The sequence below is a fragment of the Chlamydotis macqueenii genome, chromosome 3 (genome assembly GCF_036417535.1).
Source record: "Chlamydotis macqueenii isolate bChlMac1 chromosome 3, bChlMac1.mat, whole genome shotgun sequence".
Taxonomy (NCBI): Eukaryota; Metazoa; Chordata; class Aves; order Otidiformes; family Otididae; genus Chlamydotis; species Chlamydotis macqueenii.
In genome coordinates, this window is record NC_141558.1 from 114,551,806 (window position 1) to 114,568,255 (window position 16,450).

Below are 16,450 nucleotides of genomic sequence, written 5' to 3' on the forward strand. Positions count from 1 at the left end.
CTGTCTCCAGGGATGTTTCACTACATAGCCAAAGGATAGGGGACAGACTAGACTAACTTACATCAGCTTTTTCAGGAATCATTTGCTGGCCTGTTTAGATGCTGAATTCTGAAAAAATCAATAAAGTTGAGGAGCACCACTGTCCTGCACAAGGGGTTTTTTGTAGCAGTCCTCAGTGCAGTATCTAGGCATATTTTAATAAAACAAGTTGGCACAATAGTTTATATGGACTTCACGTAGCCTCTCCTTTATGCACCCTTGTCTTCTCTGCGATTATCAGATGGCCTGGTGAATATGTCAGGTTTTGTTTGGTGTTCTGACACGCACCTGAATTATTCTGGTAACACTGGTAAAGGAGAGCAAAATGATTTGCAGAATGATTTCAGTGTGACCAGACTGGTATTTCTCCACTCCCTGACCAAGAATACATTACCTCTGTCTCCAAAATATTTCATTGTACAGTTTCCGATCTGGTCTGTGCCAGATGCATACAGCGTAAGTAGAGATTGGGTCAGGGTACAAAATGTTTAATTGAATATGTAAAACATGGAGAAAACATATTTGCATCCTTTCACAACATTAACTGTAACTAAGCAGTAACTGCTTCAGGCTGAACCTTTTGATTGCAACGAAAGCTCGAAGAGATGTAACTAATGTTTCATAACACCGAACCAACGTTCTTCAGGATTTTCATGAACAGATTTGACAATTCACTTCTCTGCTTGGGATGCTCTTCCCCAGCTTAGAGAAGGATCCCATTATTTCAACAGACATTTTTAAAGAGCACTGGCAGGCTTAAAGGCCGGCACCAGGAGTTCATTTGTCTTTTCTTGATTTTTTTACACGAACAGCTCCTACAGAACTCATCTGGATCTCCACCAACAATTTAACCTCATCACATCCTGAGCTGACTTGCATCGATTAGTTCAGCTATCTTGGACACACTGAGCGTTTTCATCAGTAAGCAATTCAAATGTAGTTATACTATTTCACTTCAAACAACCTCACTGTCAAATTCCGTTAAAGTCCTTTAACAGACTCCTGATTTCATTTCCACAAGACGCCTCCAACCAAAAGGCAGAAGTATGCTGCCTGGAATTACCATGTTATTGAGCAGAACGTCAGCACCTACCCACGGCACAACTCATTTCGCAGTTATTCTCACAAACTGTCTTCATTATTTCACTTCAGCTTATCCTTGTGCCTTCTCACTCTCACTGACCCCTTCCCTCCATCTTTTTACTCCTCTGCTCAGAGTGGTACACTGGTTCTTTGCTTCCCTAAAATGCTGCCTTAGTGTATTCTTTTCTAAAAACAGGACACGCACACACACACAAATCAATGCTCTTAAATTCACAAATATTAAACTTTGTTGAGTTTCATTCAAACTATTCTACATTTTGGCTTGGATTATTTAAAATGAAATACAAATATAGCATAAGGATAAAATCCAAGGAACATAGCTGACAATTAGCAAAAGGATCTATATTTTACCATCTGTGTGGCAAAACCAACCTGTAATTTTTGCAGCCTTCTCCTCTTGATTCACTCTGTTTTCTTCATCTTCTTCATTGTCTTCCTCAAAATCATCAAGATTTCCAATGTCAGCTTGTTTCATACTCATCAAACTAGCCAGACTTTGCATGTCTTCATCCCTAAATAACAAATTTCAAAACAGGCATTAAAATACAGTCAGGTAATACCACATCTGATACTGCTGTATTATTAAAAATCCTTTAAATATTTTTATGCTTTCTTTTCTTCAGGGAGGTCTCTGATCTCAGATCTGATCTTGAATATAGTGAAAGAACAAAATGAATACACTCATGTAAATTAATTTCTGACATGAAAGTTTTCTATTAACAAAATTCTAAAAGGTAAAAAGAGTCCTGCTGTGCATTAAGAGTCAATTTAATGACTGCTTTTCAAAATTTTAAACCAGCCCAGAAATGCTAGTAAACACTTACTTGGTCTCCCTTGGTTGAAGTGAAAATGCTTGGTCAGACCTACTGTCCCAATACTGCATGTGACACCTATCACCACATTCATTCAGAACTCCTGACACTGTTACAGATTAAAATCCCTTTTCTAAATATCTGAATTCATTAACATGATAAAAACTCATTACATATCAATGTCCAATTTAAACGAGGACGTTGTTGAAAAGATAGTGGTGCAAGGCAGGAGGATGACAGACAGTGGACTCAGACTGAAACCAGAGAGGTTCTGATCTGATGCAAGAAAACAGTTGGAACAGTCATCAACAAGCGGTTGATGGTGGCCCAGAGGCTGTATGCTCTTCATTCTCAGGGGTTTTCAAGCCTCAGCGGGATAAAACTCAGAGCAAACTGTTTTGATCACACAACTGACTGCTTTGAGCAGGAGGCTGGACTAGCTACCTCTACACGTCCCTTCCAACCTAGATTTTTTTATCTGCCTTGAACCTGATCATGATAAAACTAGATGCACAGATTTTGTGCCTAAAAGGTACCACCTACAGGAATAAAAATTACATACTAATCATGCCTCAAATCTGCACAGAAACACAGAGGTGCTTAAAATATGGGATTAAACTCAGTGATTTAACATGGTAAAATCAGAAGTTGTCTGGGGCAACAATTTGCTGCTCCATGCATTCAAGGTAAACAGCACTACAGAACCCACAGTTACATAGGACAACTAAGTACTTCTATAACATAAAAAGGATTAATAATAACAAATCTAATATAAGTAACTATCAAGAAGTGAGGAAGATCTTTCCATTCATGCAAAATTCACAGTTTCATCGTCCTGTTTTGATAACCACTAGGTTAAATCAACTCTTTAAGCACCGGGGAGAAAACATAGCACCCTACAGTGACATTGATGGCCAGGCTCTTTCATGAACTGAAGATGAAAAGCTGAGAACAGTTAGCACTCAGATCTTGTACATCACCTGTTCTTGTAAAGTTTAGAAATTAAGAGGTCTCCAAAGTACAATTTACTTTTACTGTTCTTTCTGTATTCACACTTTATAATTCTTTTCTCCATTTCAGAAATAAAGATGATTTTTGGTACTGCACAGCAGCAGACTCTAGTATTTTCTTTATAAACTGCATAAAATAAAACTAAAAGTGAATCTCACTTGATGGAACTTCTACAATTTGTAAAAGATGTAAGTAAATCTTGGCCTAGCTACCTTTCCTTGCATGTTCATGTATGTGACACCTGAATTCTCTCTTTGATTTTGACAGGTAGGACAGTCTCTATTTACACATACTGAAAACAAATGCTTTCACAAACAGCAGCTTTTTTTTTTCCAGGTCCCTGGTTCAGGGCAATATTAAAGCCCAGTTGTTAACTTACAATCTACCTGACTGTCATAGTTTAGCTCCACTCAGGACCAAGCTACACAGTCTCTGTCTCACTCCCCTCCGCCATCCTCTGAGGGAATAGGGGAGAGATAATATAAGAAAAATGGCTCGAGGTTTGAGATAAGGACAGGGAGAGATCCTTCAAGTTACCATTAAAGGCAAAACAGATTCCACTTGGGGAAAACTGTTTATTTATTATTAAAAACAAAGCAGAATAATGAGAAAAAACAAAGTAACCCCCCACCCCTCCCTCTTCCTGGGCTTGACTGTATCTCTACCTCCTTCCCGCCTTGAGCAGCACAGGGGGGGAAAGAGGGAACGGGGGTTATGGTCAGTCCATCACACCGTCGCTTTACGCCGCTCCTTCCTCCTCAGGGGAAGAACTCACATTCCTCCTCTGCTCCATTGTGGGGTCCCTCCCACAGGCCACAGTTCTTCATGAAACTGCTCTGGCGTGGGTCATTTCTTCCACGGGGCGCAGTCCCTCCGGAATGGTTGCGCCAGCGCAGGCCCTCCATGGGCCACAGCCTCCTTCAGGCTTCGGCCTGCCCTGGCATGGGGTCCTTCACGGGCTGCAGGTGGATCTCTGCTCCTCTGTGGGCCTCTCAGCCATTCCTCTCACAAGAAATTCTTCACAATTGGCTCAAGCAGACGCCTCTGGGTTTCTCTTCACATCTCATCTCCTCTCTGCTTCTTGCAGCTGGGCTGGGCCAAGTCAGGCCTAGATGGCCACCCAGCAGGAGGCCAGAGGGTGAGGGCCACAAGGCCCACAGGGCTCACGCCTCCCCCTCTGTGCCTCCGCTCCAGCTTCTTCACATCTTCCATTTTTTTTTTTTTTTTCCATTTTTCCCCTTCTTAAATACGTTATCGCAGAGGCGTTATCAGGGAACATTCTGCTACCAATTGGCTCGGCCCTGGCCAGCAGCAGGTCCACCCTAGGCCCGGCCAAGTCCACTGGACAAAGCGGAAACTTCTAGCAGGTTCTTGCAGAAGCTGCCACCGTAGCCCTACCTCACTAAATCAAACCAAGACACTGACCTACAGTCTTCAGTCTGAAACCTATCAACGGGAAGAAGGTATACGTGATCCTATAACAGATCAGCTTCTACAAATTATGGCCTCAAAAAGTACTTAGAGCCTAGAATAGCTGGTTTACCATACAGTTCATGGATGTTGCTTGCTCAAAAAAAAATTAAGAGTTTATCAGATACTGACTTTTTCATTCCCATTTTCAGCTGCAACACCATGTTAAGCCACAGCTAAATACTTCAAAACATCATTCTTATACAGTAGGTCAAAATGTGGTTCACAATAGGTTAATCAGAGAAAGGAAACAGTAATAGCAATTAATGCATCTGTGGCTTTCAAACGATGCAGACACAAAAAGCCTTTTTGTGTCAAAATGTATGCCTTAACATGGCAGTCTGGAAAGCTGTTCATGCAGCAGTTTTGGAGCACTTGTATTGCAGTGGGAAATGTCTACAAGTGCATTCAGAATCCTGAAAACTAGAAGTAAACTGTTAGCCTTTTTGGGGAGAAAGAGACATTTAAAGAGGTAAAAGAACCACTACAGCAGTACTTTCCCCATCTACTCCTTTTTGTTCTGCCATTTGTATTAGAAATAGCGTGGCCAGCAGGACTAGGGAAGTGATCATCCCCCTGTACTCAGTACTGTGAGGCCGCACCTCAAATACTGTGTTCAGTTTTGGGCCCTTGACCACAAGAAAGACATTGAGGTGCTGGAGCGTGTCCAAAGAAAAGCAACAAAGCTGGTGAAGGGTCTAGAGAACAAGTCTTATCAGGAGCGGCTGAGGGAACTGGAGTTGTCTAGTCTGGAGAAAAAGAGGCCGAGAGGAGACCTTATCAGTCTCTAGAACTACCTGAAAGGAGACTGGAGCAAGGGGGGAGGCTGGTCTCTTTTCCCAAGTAACAAGAGATAGGATGAGAGTAAACGGCCTCAAGTTGTGCCAGAGGAGGTTCAGATTGGGTATTATGAAAAATTTCTTCACTGAAAGCATTGTCAAGGACTGGAACAGGCTGCCCAGCGAGGTGGTGGAGTCACCATCCCTGGAGGTATTTAAAAGACATGTAGATGGGGCGCTTACGGACATGGTTTAGTGGTGGACTTGATAGTTTCAGGTTAATGGTTGGACTCAATCTTAAAGGTCTCTTCCAATCCAAATGATTCTCTAATTCTATGATTCTCACATTCCCATATTCTAGAGATGGAAAGGAAAAACAAAACAGGATGGGTGACAAACGATCTGTCCTCCAGCCATGTTGTCAACATCTGACATTGTGAATCTGACAGAAATGGCAGGAGAAGGTATAGCATCTGCAAATATAACCTCTATCCTCCGCCCTCCAAAGGCTGTCGAAATAAGGGACAGAACCAGGTGAGTGAGCACAGGGAGTGGTAATCAGTGCCCAACTGAAACCTTTTCACAGGATGTGCTTGTGTTCAACCCAAAATCTTACTTCTGACTGCATCCTCTCTCACCTTAGAGCCGCCTTTGTCCTTCTTTCATGCTTTGTTAAATATAAATAGGTGAAATACAAATAAATTCTCCTTCCCACATTTCCCTTGCAGTCTGCTACCAGTATTGTTGGATGAACAGACACATGCACACAAACACACACTCCTGCTCATTTCTAGGTATTCTTAAGCTGCTGTTATTTATACCGTCTGTAAGGGTAGAGGACAAGCCATTTGTTTCTGAAGAACACAAGACTAAAATCAGTAAAAAATTACTTTTACTCAAAGAAACTTAAGTATGGCAGGAATGATAGGTATGCTGAAGGATACTCTCAAATTCTGCCATTCTATACAGAAAGAGTTCTTTATCCAAAGAATTCTTTGAAAAGCAATACAAAGCAGGCTATCTAGTAAAAAACAAAACAAAATAAACTTACGTGGCTTTTCCCTCCCTCAGGAAAATACAAGATAAAGAGAACTGTAGGGTGGCAGATACCACTTTCTTAGATAACGGCTTGAATTTTAACTTGACATCTGTCTGTGTAGGCATGGGGCTTGCATACTGCTTCATGTTGATGTTGCTGGTGGCAAGCGCTTTTCTGCGTCCAGAAGGAGATTCCTGAAAGCAAAGGAAAAACAAAACTAACATAAAAGTTACACTAAAACCTGCGTGTGCATAAAACAAAAATTACAATTATTAAATCTGCATTATTCTTTTTTTCAAGTACACAGGCAGCAGGGATTTCTATGGTCCTTTCTAGAGACACAAACCCATTTCTTAAACTAGGTCAGCCACTAATGGTGGCTCTTTGAACACTTGTAATGGGAAAAAAAAATGGTTATTCATTGTGATTAGTGGTCTTCCATGTGAGATCCTAGTTATTTAAGGGCTTGAGCTTGTAGTAGCATCCACAGCACACATCCAGTTAAGCAAGTGGGAATATATCTCCATTCCTTTTGATAGCAATCTGGACTAGTTTTGCCCAAACTTGGATAGCCCTGGACTAGGACTTCCAACCTACAGAAGACATGGATTTCAATTATGCATACATTTCTTTACGTAACAGTATGAGGCCATCAAATTAATACGTTGAACTGCTGTGTTCAGTGCTCAAATACAACACCTGAATAATTTTCAAAGCAAAGGTACTCCTCACTAGTGCTGTACATGCATTACTAAGAGTGACAGGTTTCTGAAATTAAGGTTGACAATGCTTCCAAAAATATTGAAAAAAATTTTGCAAGGAAAAAAAAAGGCAAGATAAGAGAAAGATAAAAGTCTTAAATTTTATTTCAAAAGCCCAAGTTGTATTTCAAGACAAAGGTATTGCTCACCATTTAACAATTCAAATTAATCTAAAATGCATCTAAGAATCTACTCTCTTGGTCCATCTAATATCAGCATCATCAGCAAAGGAACTATTATATGTAATAAAGCTCCAGTAACAAAAATAAAACAAAAGCGCCCTGCGCTTTTTGAAAAATGTTCTTGCAATAAGACTACATTTTACTGCAGTTGACAATTTGTGTTGAATAAAGAATACTAATTCAATCAAAACATTCAAGCATCCTTTTTCAAAGTACTTGGCGTTTCCACCCAGTAGAATAAGTCAAAATGTAATATGTCATCCCCAAAGAATACCTTGTTTAAAAAACTGGCCTTATCTGTCAGATTATGTGCAGCAATATTATACAGAACTATTAGTGCATGTAGATACCTTATGAATGAATTTCAAAAATGCATCAAACACTTGAGAAGGATTTAGGCCCTCTCAGAAGAAATACTTAAGAATATGCAAATACTCTCAACTGAATCAAGTTGAACAGATGCGACTATCACAAACAATACGAGTGCTCTTTCCCTGGCCGCGACTGTCAATCAAAGAGCGAGATTAAGGTCCAAGGTTCTGACAATGTGTAAAATGGAAAGTATGATCAGGGAGTTTCAATTATTACACAGATATGAACAACATTAATCTGGCATTGTACCATACTTTTAGAATAACTAAACATTACAACTCATTATACCAAACGCAAGATTTACTGTGGTGCCTGTTCAGAAAGCAACATGAGAGACATGGCACTTCTCTTTTGCATGTTCTCCAGGTACAGGTAGGGAAGCAGTTCACATCTTAACAGCAACTTGTTTCATAAAGCTAAATTTTCAATATTGACATTATGGTGTGAAAATGATGGTCAAGGTGAACAGAAAGGAAGTTTGCTTAAATCTCTTCTAGTTACTTTTTTAAAGTATCTTTAGAGAAAACTGGCACATATTATGTGGTGTGCCAATACTTATGCAACTGGCATGGTGAAAACTCGTCAATCCTGGTGCATGTGCTTTTCTGCCGAACAGCAAAGGAGCAATCAGAATTACAAAGTAACTTGAAGCCACATAGAGAAGAGGAGGGGCAGTGGCTACAAGTTGCACTGGAAGAGGTTTCATGTTGCTGTGAGACAGAAATTTTTTCCAGCAAGAACAGTGCATCACTGGAAGAACCTCTCCGGGAATGTAATAGAGTCCCCATCGCAGGAGGTTTTCAAGATGTGACTGAACAGGGTGCTAGATGATCTCATTTAGGCTCCCTTTCCCATGAAAAGTTGGACCAAATGATCTTTCCAGGTCCCTTCCAGCCTGGGCTGTTCGATGGTTCTATGATTCCAACTTTAATACACCCTCACCTGCAGTCAGTCCAAAGGAAAACATTCCACCCAGGGGCTATAATGACTAGGAAACATTTGTCACACTTTGGACTGGACTCTTGTTTGAATCGGTTGGGACGAGCTCATGCTTACAGACAAAAAACAGTTATACTATGCTGGTTTTAAAATCCATATTATGGTATCAGTGCTATTCTTACTGAACTAATAGCAATGTAGCTCAAGCATGGGGAAAGACTCTTCATTTGTTCACTATTCACAAATTATGCAATTAGGTTTCCCTTTTAAAAAAAAGTTTGGGTTGTTTTTTGTTTTTTTTTTTCCTTTTTAAAGAACATGCATGTCTGTTGTTGTGTCCTCAGATCTTTTCATCAATGAACACACCCCAAAAAAGATCAAGTGTATCTACACCTAGTGAGAAACAGGCGTAGGGAACAAATCACAAACATAGGTACTTGCTTGCAGCCTTCCAGCTGAACCTCTGATCAGCCGCACCACACTGGTATTGTGATGTATTCTTTGCAGTTTCACTATGAAAATCACTGCCCAGCAGCTGTAAACATCTCCAACTTAACAGAGATTATTTCCTAGATTATTTCCTCATGTAGCTATCAATGCCTTTTCAGTGCTGGCTCACCTGTTACACCCTATGCTATGAGAGCAACACACAGACCTCCCACGAGGTCCCCGCGAGGTATCACAGGGAATGCAAACACACTTCAGTGACTCTGAGAAACAGGAGGTGTATTTGGGGCCAGAGCTACCTTCTCTCATTACAAACACGCCATCTCATCTGGTAACATAACTGAGACGCGTGTTGTCTTTATCAAGGCAATTTTACTAAAGAGTCAAAGCAAACAAGCAAAGCCAACCCAACGGTGATTCTGAAGTGCAGAGAAAGGATAGAGCATTAAATTTCCAAGCATACAAAAGCTGGATATGGATATCAAGGCAGGAAAATTTTGGAATCATGTAGAATTACATTTTCACTTAATATCTATGTATCGTATAAAACATCATCTTGCTGTTTGCAGCTTCACATTATCTGGATCAGAGAGTGAATAAGAGACCTGAATCAGGAAGAGGTGATGTCCTCCCAGTGAAGATGATAATCAGGAATTCCCTGTGAAATCTGCTGGGGTTAGCTGGAGTAGAGGAAGAAGGAGACAAGAGTGCAGGCAGCTGTGTGCCAGTACAAAGGGGAGAAGCCATGTGCAAGAAGATTCTCTCAGCACTAAATATCCTGAGGTGCTGTAAAGAATAAGACATACCTGGCAATCAAGTTCAGTCTTCCTGAGAAAGGAATTAATTTCATAATCTTTTTGTGGGCTAAAGACAAAAGTCAACTTTTCAGGTTCCAATTGCCCATAAAAAAATTCAAATTTGTAAACTTCTCATATTAAAAAGAAAAGAAAAAAAATCAAACAAAAATAGGCAGTCTCTGATCTTTCAAGTTTTATTTTCCTTAACATGTGAGTTTAAGTACATCCTCCTACTCTCCCAGAGAATTAAGTGTGTTAGAAGTGTTGCAATGTTTTCTCCTCTTAAGCTTTACAGGCTTGGCCTTACATGATTTTAGCTATATAAGTAGAGAGGAGGAAATTTCTTGCCTCTGAAAAGGATATTCTCAAGGTGCTCAGGTCCATGACCCATTTCACAATGGATTCTGTTTTCTAGTCTGACATACAACCAACTTTTAAAAAAAATTGTTTGTAAATGTCAGAACATGCTAATCACCACCTCTTACAAAGGTTGTAACATTTTCTTCAGAAAAACCCTACATGCTTCGTGTAATACAATCTGAGTTATCCCAGAACCACAGACATTTTTGTGCATAAGGATAAACAATTTTTAATCAGCAGAGATAAAATAATCCAAGAGAAATACCTATGAGTAGGGCATACAGAAACAGCTTCAGCAGTAGGCTGGAATGAGTTACTTCGAAGAGAAGCACGCTTTAGGAAGATACTAACTACATAATATCAATTCAATAGTAAAAGTCTGATCCAGTGTTACTTCATGTGCTCACATGAGCACATGGATTTTGTGGAAGGTAAAGCAGGAATCTCAACACAAATATTTTAATTGCTCAACTTCTCTGTTTTTAACTACGTAATCAAAGTTTAAAATGCGTAAGGCTCAATTATCCCTCCAGGTATTTTACATACACGTGACAGCCAGAGTTGCCACAACACATTTTGTGAAAGGGTGCATGGAAAAGTCAATTTTGAAATCACAAGAGCGAAACGATCCATGTGATAATAAAAAGAGGTTATAATATACTCTACAACACCTAACTATCAAGAAGGAGTCCATTCTGTAAAAAAAACCGTAATTTGGAAACTCTTCACTTTTTAAAAAAGGCAATGCATTATGCAAATAAAATCAACTATGATATTTTGAATATCACAGAAAGATAGAAGATAACCTACAGTATTGGTAAGATACAAATACCTCCAGGTTATCTTCCAGCTCAAACATACCACGCGTGAGAATGGGCACTGCCTGGTTCGTAAGATAGTATGTGGAAAACAACATTTTTTGTTGTTTCATGTTTGCTACTGAAGAAAGTAGAAGCAAGTATGCAGCAAGAGAAGCTGCATATTGGAAAAAAAGGGAATTCTTTCAGAAATCACCAATAAATGATTAAAAAAGAACTAGCTGGTACATTATCACAAACTACTGAAGCCTATCTTCTTGCATAACAGAACAATGGCTGTGCTGGGTCGACCACAGGCTCTAAAAAACCTGTGTATTATTAACAAAGTATATTGTTTACAAAGTGATCATTATAATTTCTTTAAAGAACAGTAAAAACCACATGTAAACTTAAAACCACCACACAATACTTCTCCAGAACACTCTCCTGTGTTGAGGAATTTCTGCTTTTGTATTCTACACTTTTATGCCTTTATCTCACAAGCAGCTTCATCCCCCTTGACACACTCCTCCTACTATTCCCCTTAGTCCCTTAAATGCCCCCAGCATACACCATATTTTGGGTGGAATAGCCCTATCTGAACACTACACCAAGCTGTATCAGCTGTTCACAGCTGGGGAAGTGGTAGGATGTGGTGTGCACCTGGCTTTGCGCTACACAGACTACTAGCCGGTGGATAATTGTGTAACTTGGTCCTTTAGGAAATCTGTCAAAATATTAAAAATCTGGAGCTAAAAAAAAAAAAGAGCTTAAAGCTAGTAAAATAAAAAAATGAATATAGAAAATAAAGACTTCTTAATAACCTGGGGTACTTTGATTTCTGAATTCAAAGAAATATGTAGAGTAAGCAATACTATGTAAAATCAATAGAAGTCGCATTCTTTTTTAGTATAGAAGAGTATTAGTAATAATGAATTTAGGTAGTTCCCAATTTCTAAGCACACTGTATGTGTTTGTACAGACTTCGCAAACATAGTCATCTTGGATACCAGCAGAGGTCCAATTCACTTGTGCTATTACTGATTGGCTGTTTCTAACCAGCTTCTGGCCTTCAACATGGCATGAGGACACATGGTTTAGGAGCAAGTGGGGATATGTGAATGCGACATGCACATCACCTGCAAGAGTTGTTGATCTGCTGTTTTTCAAGTTAATCAGAAGTCACATAGCTACAAGTAGAGCAGAGTCAGGCTGGGATGAGCTCTCACTGCATGGGAGAACCCTGCACCCAGCTCTGTCAAAGCCAGAAGACCTATAGCACGTACACAGACATACATTGACAACAGGGATTTACATAGCTAGGGATGGGTTTTCAAGGAGCAGTCCCCAACAACATCCCTCTACAGCATTTTAAGTTACTTCCACAAGCCCTCGAACTACCACCCTATTACAAATTATAGGAGAGAGATGGGAAAATTAACAGTGGCCAAACAGCAGTCAGTTCAAATGAAACCATCACAGCTACAGGACCAGGCTCACTTACCACACAAATTTCTGGCTTTTCAATGCTGTAATGATGCATCATTCTCTTCCACAGTATTCATGACTAAGCGGTGCCAGACATCCTAGAAGTTACTATATAGTAACTTCCACCCTTACATAAAGATCCGCCTAACAAAGCATTCACACAGCTCGATCTCTTCTACATGGAGAATAATGCGAAGCAAGGCTATGATGCACCAGCCTTTTCTAGGAATCATCCTCACCTCTCCCTACTAAAGCAGACCTTCCACAGCAAATAGGACTAAAATAATCTGACAAAGGAACTAAAATCAGATAATCTGTACCATATAAGCAAAACAAACAGCCCAGTTTTACTAAGATTTTGACAATCACAGACAGTCACGTCACGCTATCAAACAGAGCCCAACTCTCTTCTGAATAAGGTCAAAAGATTAACACCTCCATATGAAAGGTTTGAACTCAAATTCTTAGTTTAAAGGAGACCCAAATAATAAAATAATGCAAATTTCATGCAGCTTTCTTTCCTTAAAAAAATATTTTTAATGACCTCGTGTCTTCTAATTACCAAGTATCTAGTAAGTCTTCTTCAAAGTTAACATACGAAGCACCAATAAGAAAGAAATAGCTCTGTATTTTCTGTTAGCACACTTCTGGAGTTAAAAGTCAACACAGAATCAAAACATTGGCCAAGGTTTGTTCATGGAGTATATGCCTCTGGGTTATCTCGGCTGAGGAAAGAGCCCCTCCACAGAAAACAGCAGAATATATTTTACCTCTCCACACCTGGACTCAGCTTGCCTATACAGCCCTTCAACCCCTGCTGCGCTGCAGTCTTCAACCCCCGAGACTCAACTGCCCTCCTTTCGATACACGTATCTTGAGAAAACACAATAAAATACTTCCATTCAGCAGAAACTAGATCAAAAAGTACTGTACTTTATTATTTAGACACTGAATAGTCTTTCTTTAATAGAAATACATTAAGTGATGTATAAGCACTGTACAAACATTATGCAAAAAAGAGCTAACTGGGGAAGACAGCAGGTTTCCTAATTGGATATTGCTATTTTGCAAAAGAAACAATGAATTTTGACTGTCTTCCTCCCAGAAAAGGAAGACATACGGTGTAATATTTTTAGAGGCTCCCTTCTCACATTTTATAAAAGCGAATGCTAAAAAGCTCACAAAGATATGCAGATTTTAAAGGGCAGCATCCTGCTGCACATTTGGGCATAAAATAATTAGACAAAGCAATTTTTCTAGCTGTAAAAACCCATTGAGACGAACAAGTTTTGAGGATTTCACTTTCCTTTTGCTTCAGAATTAAATGGAGAAGGTTTTGAAGGAAAGCTGTCCTCTGGCACAGACCCCACCGCCCCTACAGCCACCACACACTGCAGGAGAGGAAATTGGAAAGTTCCCCCTCTCCCAACGCCGGGTGCCAGCCCCATCGGCTGAGTTGCAAGCGCCATCTTGCTTAGATGAAGAGATCGCTGCTTCACCGGCAGAGCAAAATGGATCACTACAGAATTTAATTTGTGAGAGTATACAGCAATTAAATGCTAAAATAGACAAGCTACAGGGAGCTCTCTCAACTGGAGAGAGTAAATTAGAAACTATGTCAGTTAAAATAATTTAGACAGTCGGATGGGAGATTTGGAGGACCGAATGCAGGCAACACGATCCATGCTGAAAACTTGTTTAAAAGCAAATAATGGTTCAAGGTACCCAGAACATTATTAAGAATTATGATGCATTTGAATAGTGAATTTAATGTTTAAAAAATTCTGCACATACCAGAAAAAATCTGAGCCATCAACATGAGGACTGGGAAGGAAATTTAAAATACATAAGTGTTGTAACAGCTACACTTGGTTTTAGTTTTTTATAAATATATGTATTTCTAATGCTCACAAAGTGACCACTGTCCTTGCCCGATTGCGTAAAATTATTTATCATATTGGTAATACCTTAGGTTCAGGCTAAAACACCACTTCAAAAACACCAATATGATGTTTTTTATAGCACATACAGATCAATGAATCATTACATTGGAAGCATAATACATCATTTCTTACTCAGCACTAATGGAGACAATACTTCCAGTAAGCAAAAAGAAAATATAATATCCTACTACAGCTACTGCCTTCTTATGATCTGCTGTTAGGATAGCCCCATGACATTTCACTAGCACCCTGAGAGGCTGAGGTATGAAGCGAATGATTCTTTCTGACCAAAAATCATACCTGTGGGTGTGCTCAAGTAACCTGTTGCGGGTAACGAGACCATTCATCTTCACAGACTAATCCTTTGCATTCAGTCTCTGGAAATCTCCAGAGATTAACATTAGATAGGAAGTTTAGACAGTGAAATGATACCTAATAAACTGAGGTAATTAATCTACACTATTCAAACTACCACCAAGAAAATCTGGAGGTCCTGTTCTGCTAACAGAAATACCATTAAGCTTCTTGGACAACTACTGGACAGACAGCAAAAAACACACACGACCAAAATTTTAGCCAAGCAATTTATTAATAGACCCCATGGACGAGACAGGTATCCTCTTCTAAAGCAGTTGACACTTACTAAGGGCAATAGAAGAAAGTTTCCAGGCGAGCTGGACGATTTTAATAAGTAACAGAGAACTACTGAACCCTGAAATTCTCAACCTTGCAAAGGATGTGGGGAACTGCTTTATGTGTTCATTTAAAAAGTCCTCATCGCTTTCTCCTGTTCAGTAAAACAGGAACGCTTCCTGAACACTCTCCCACAGAAGGATGTAATGAGATCGATAATCGATGCTGAGAAACATTTGCTCTATTAGTTTAGCCTTTTTCCTCCTTCTTCTTTTAGATCGCTTTCTCTAGAGATGCTGTGCAAGTCTCTCTTTTTCCATTAATGACAGGTTTAAATTTACTGTTAGATGCCTTCAATCACCTGCAAAACTCTGTCTGTCCTTATGCTCTATGCAAACATTACTGTGGCTTTGCACAGTACATGAATTTTCTCTTGTGTTTGCAGAGATACAGCTTGTGTGGTACCGCTCAGAAGCCCTGGAATATTTGACTATGCCATATCACCAATCAGCAACAAAAAACACATCCTTTCCTGCAATGCTTAGACCCCAATGTGCCGACCTCACTAATGCCCTAATATTGTCTGGTGTTCTGCTTGCCTTTCACAGCCATTTGCTCTCTCCTGTTGAGATCACTGCATGGTAGGGACTGTCTGGTCCTTTCCTGGCCCCAAATGCTAGAACAGTCAGTTACATGACCATCTCCTCTGGGCCTGCTAAAGTCTACATGTATCACTGCATAATTCACTAGTAAGCAAAAGCCATTTTTAGACAGTAAAGACTATAAGCATAAGTCCCATATAGAATTTTAATTGTGCCACGGACACAGGACACAAGCTCTCGGAGGGTTGGCTGAAGTTGGCAAAGAAACTTATTACAAACTGGCTGTCTAAACGCTCAAACCTTTGCCCTCAAAGGAGCAGATTTTTAAAACTCTGGGCTTGAGCTGCTGCTGATACAAGGCAGGTGAGACTGGCTGTTGGGAAAGGCGCTGCATGCAGGGCTGGCAGTCTGGCAGAAAATAACAGTCCTTCGTTTTCCACAAGTTGTGTGCTGCTGAGCTGGATCCTTCACAGCGTGCTGTTCACCTCTGAGCGCAGCTCCTGCGCTCCGCTTCGGCGGGGGCACTTCCAAACAGTATTCCTCCTAGTTTGGTTCTTTTTTCTCCCTGCTTTTGAAGAGTTCATTGTATAACTGTACAGTATTTCTGTAGAGTTAGCTTCAAAACACAGTAGAAATACAGATAATTTACCTAATGCTAGAAGAGGAGACACAGCAAATGATAAGGTTAATTCCTAAATTTTTAGCTGAAGCTGGAGTAAGAAACACCTATTATGTGAGACCTCCTCCTTCCTGGGAGAGGACAGTAGAGCTAACTTGATACCCATGACTTTATTTACTGCTCAGCAACTTGTAACTCCACATTTTCCAATGTATTGACTAGAGGGACTCACAGGTTGTTTTCTGGTTTTTGCTTT

The 16,450-nt window shown here is 39.9% G+C and overlaps 1 protein-coding gene across 9 annotated transcripts in view; it reads right to left on the reverse strand.

Moving 5' to 3' along the window:
* The window catches only part of EHBP1 (EH domain binding protein 1), a 230,576-nt gene that overhangs the window by 135,066 nt on the left and 79,060 nt on the right, over positions 1-16,450 (reverse strand). For all 9 annotated transcript variants that reach the window (XM_086744807.1, XM_086744802.1, XM_086744806.1 and 6 more), the window contains exons 6-7: positions 6,267-6,448; positions 1,516-1,655 (exon numbers count right to left, since the gene is read on the reverse strand). In XM_086744807.1, coding sequence (XP_086600933.1) covers positions 1,516-1,655; positions 6,267-6,448 — 322 coding nt within the window. The remainder of the gene's footprint in view (positions 1-1,515; positions 1,656-6,266; positions 6,449-16,450) is intronic.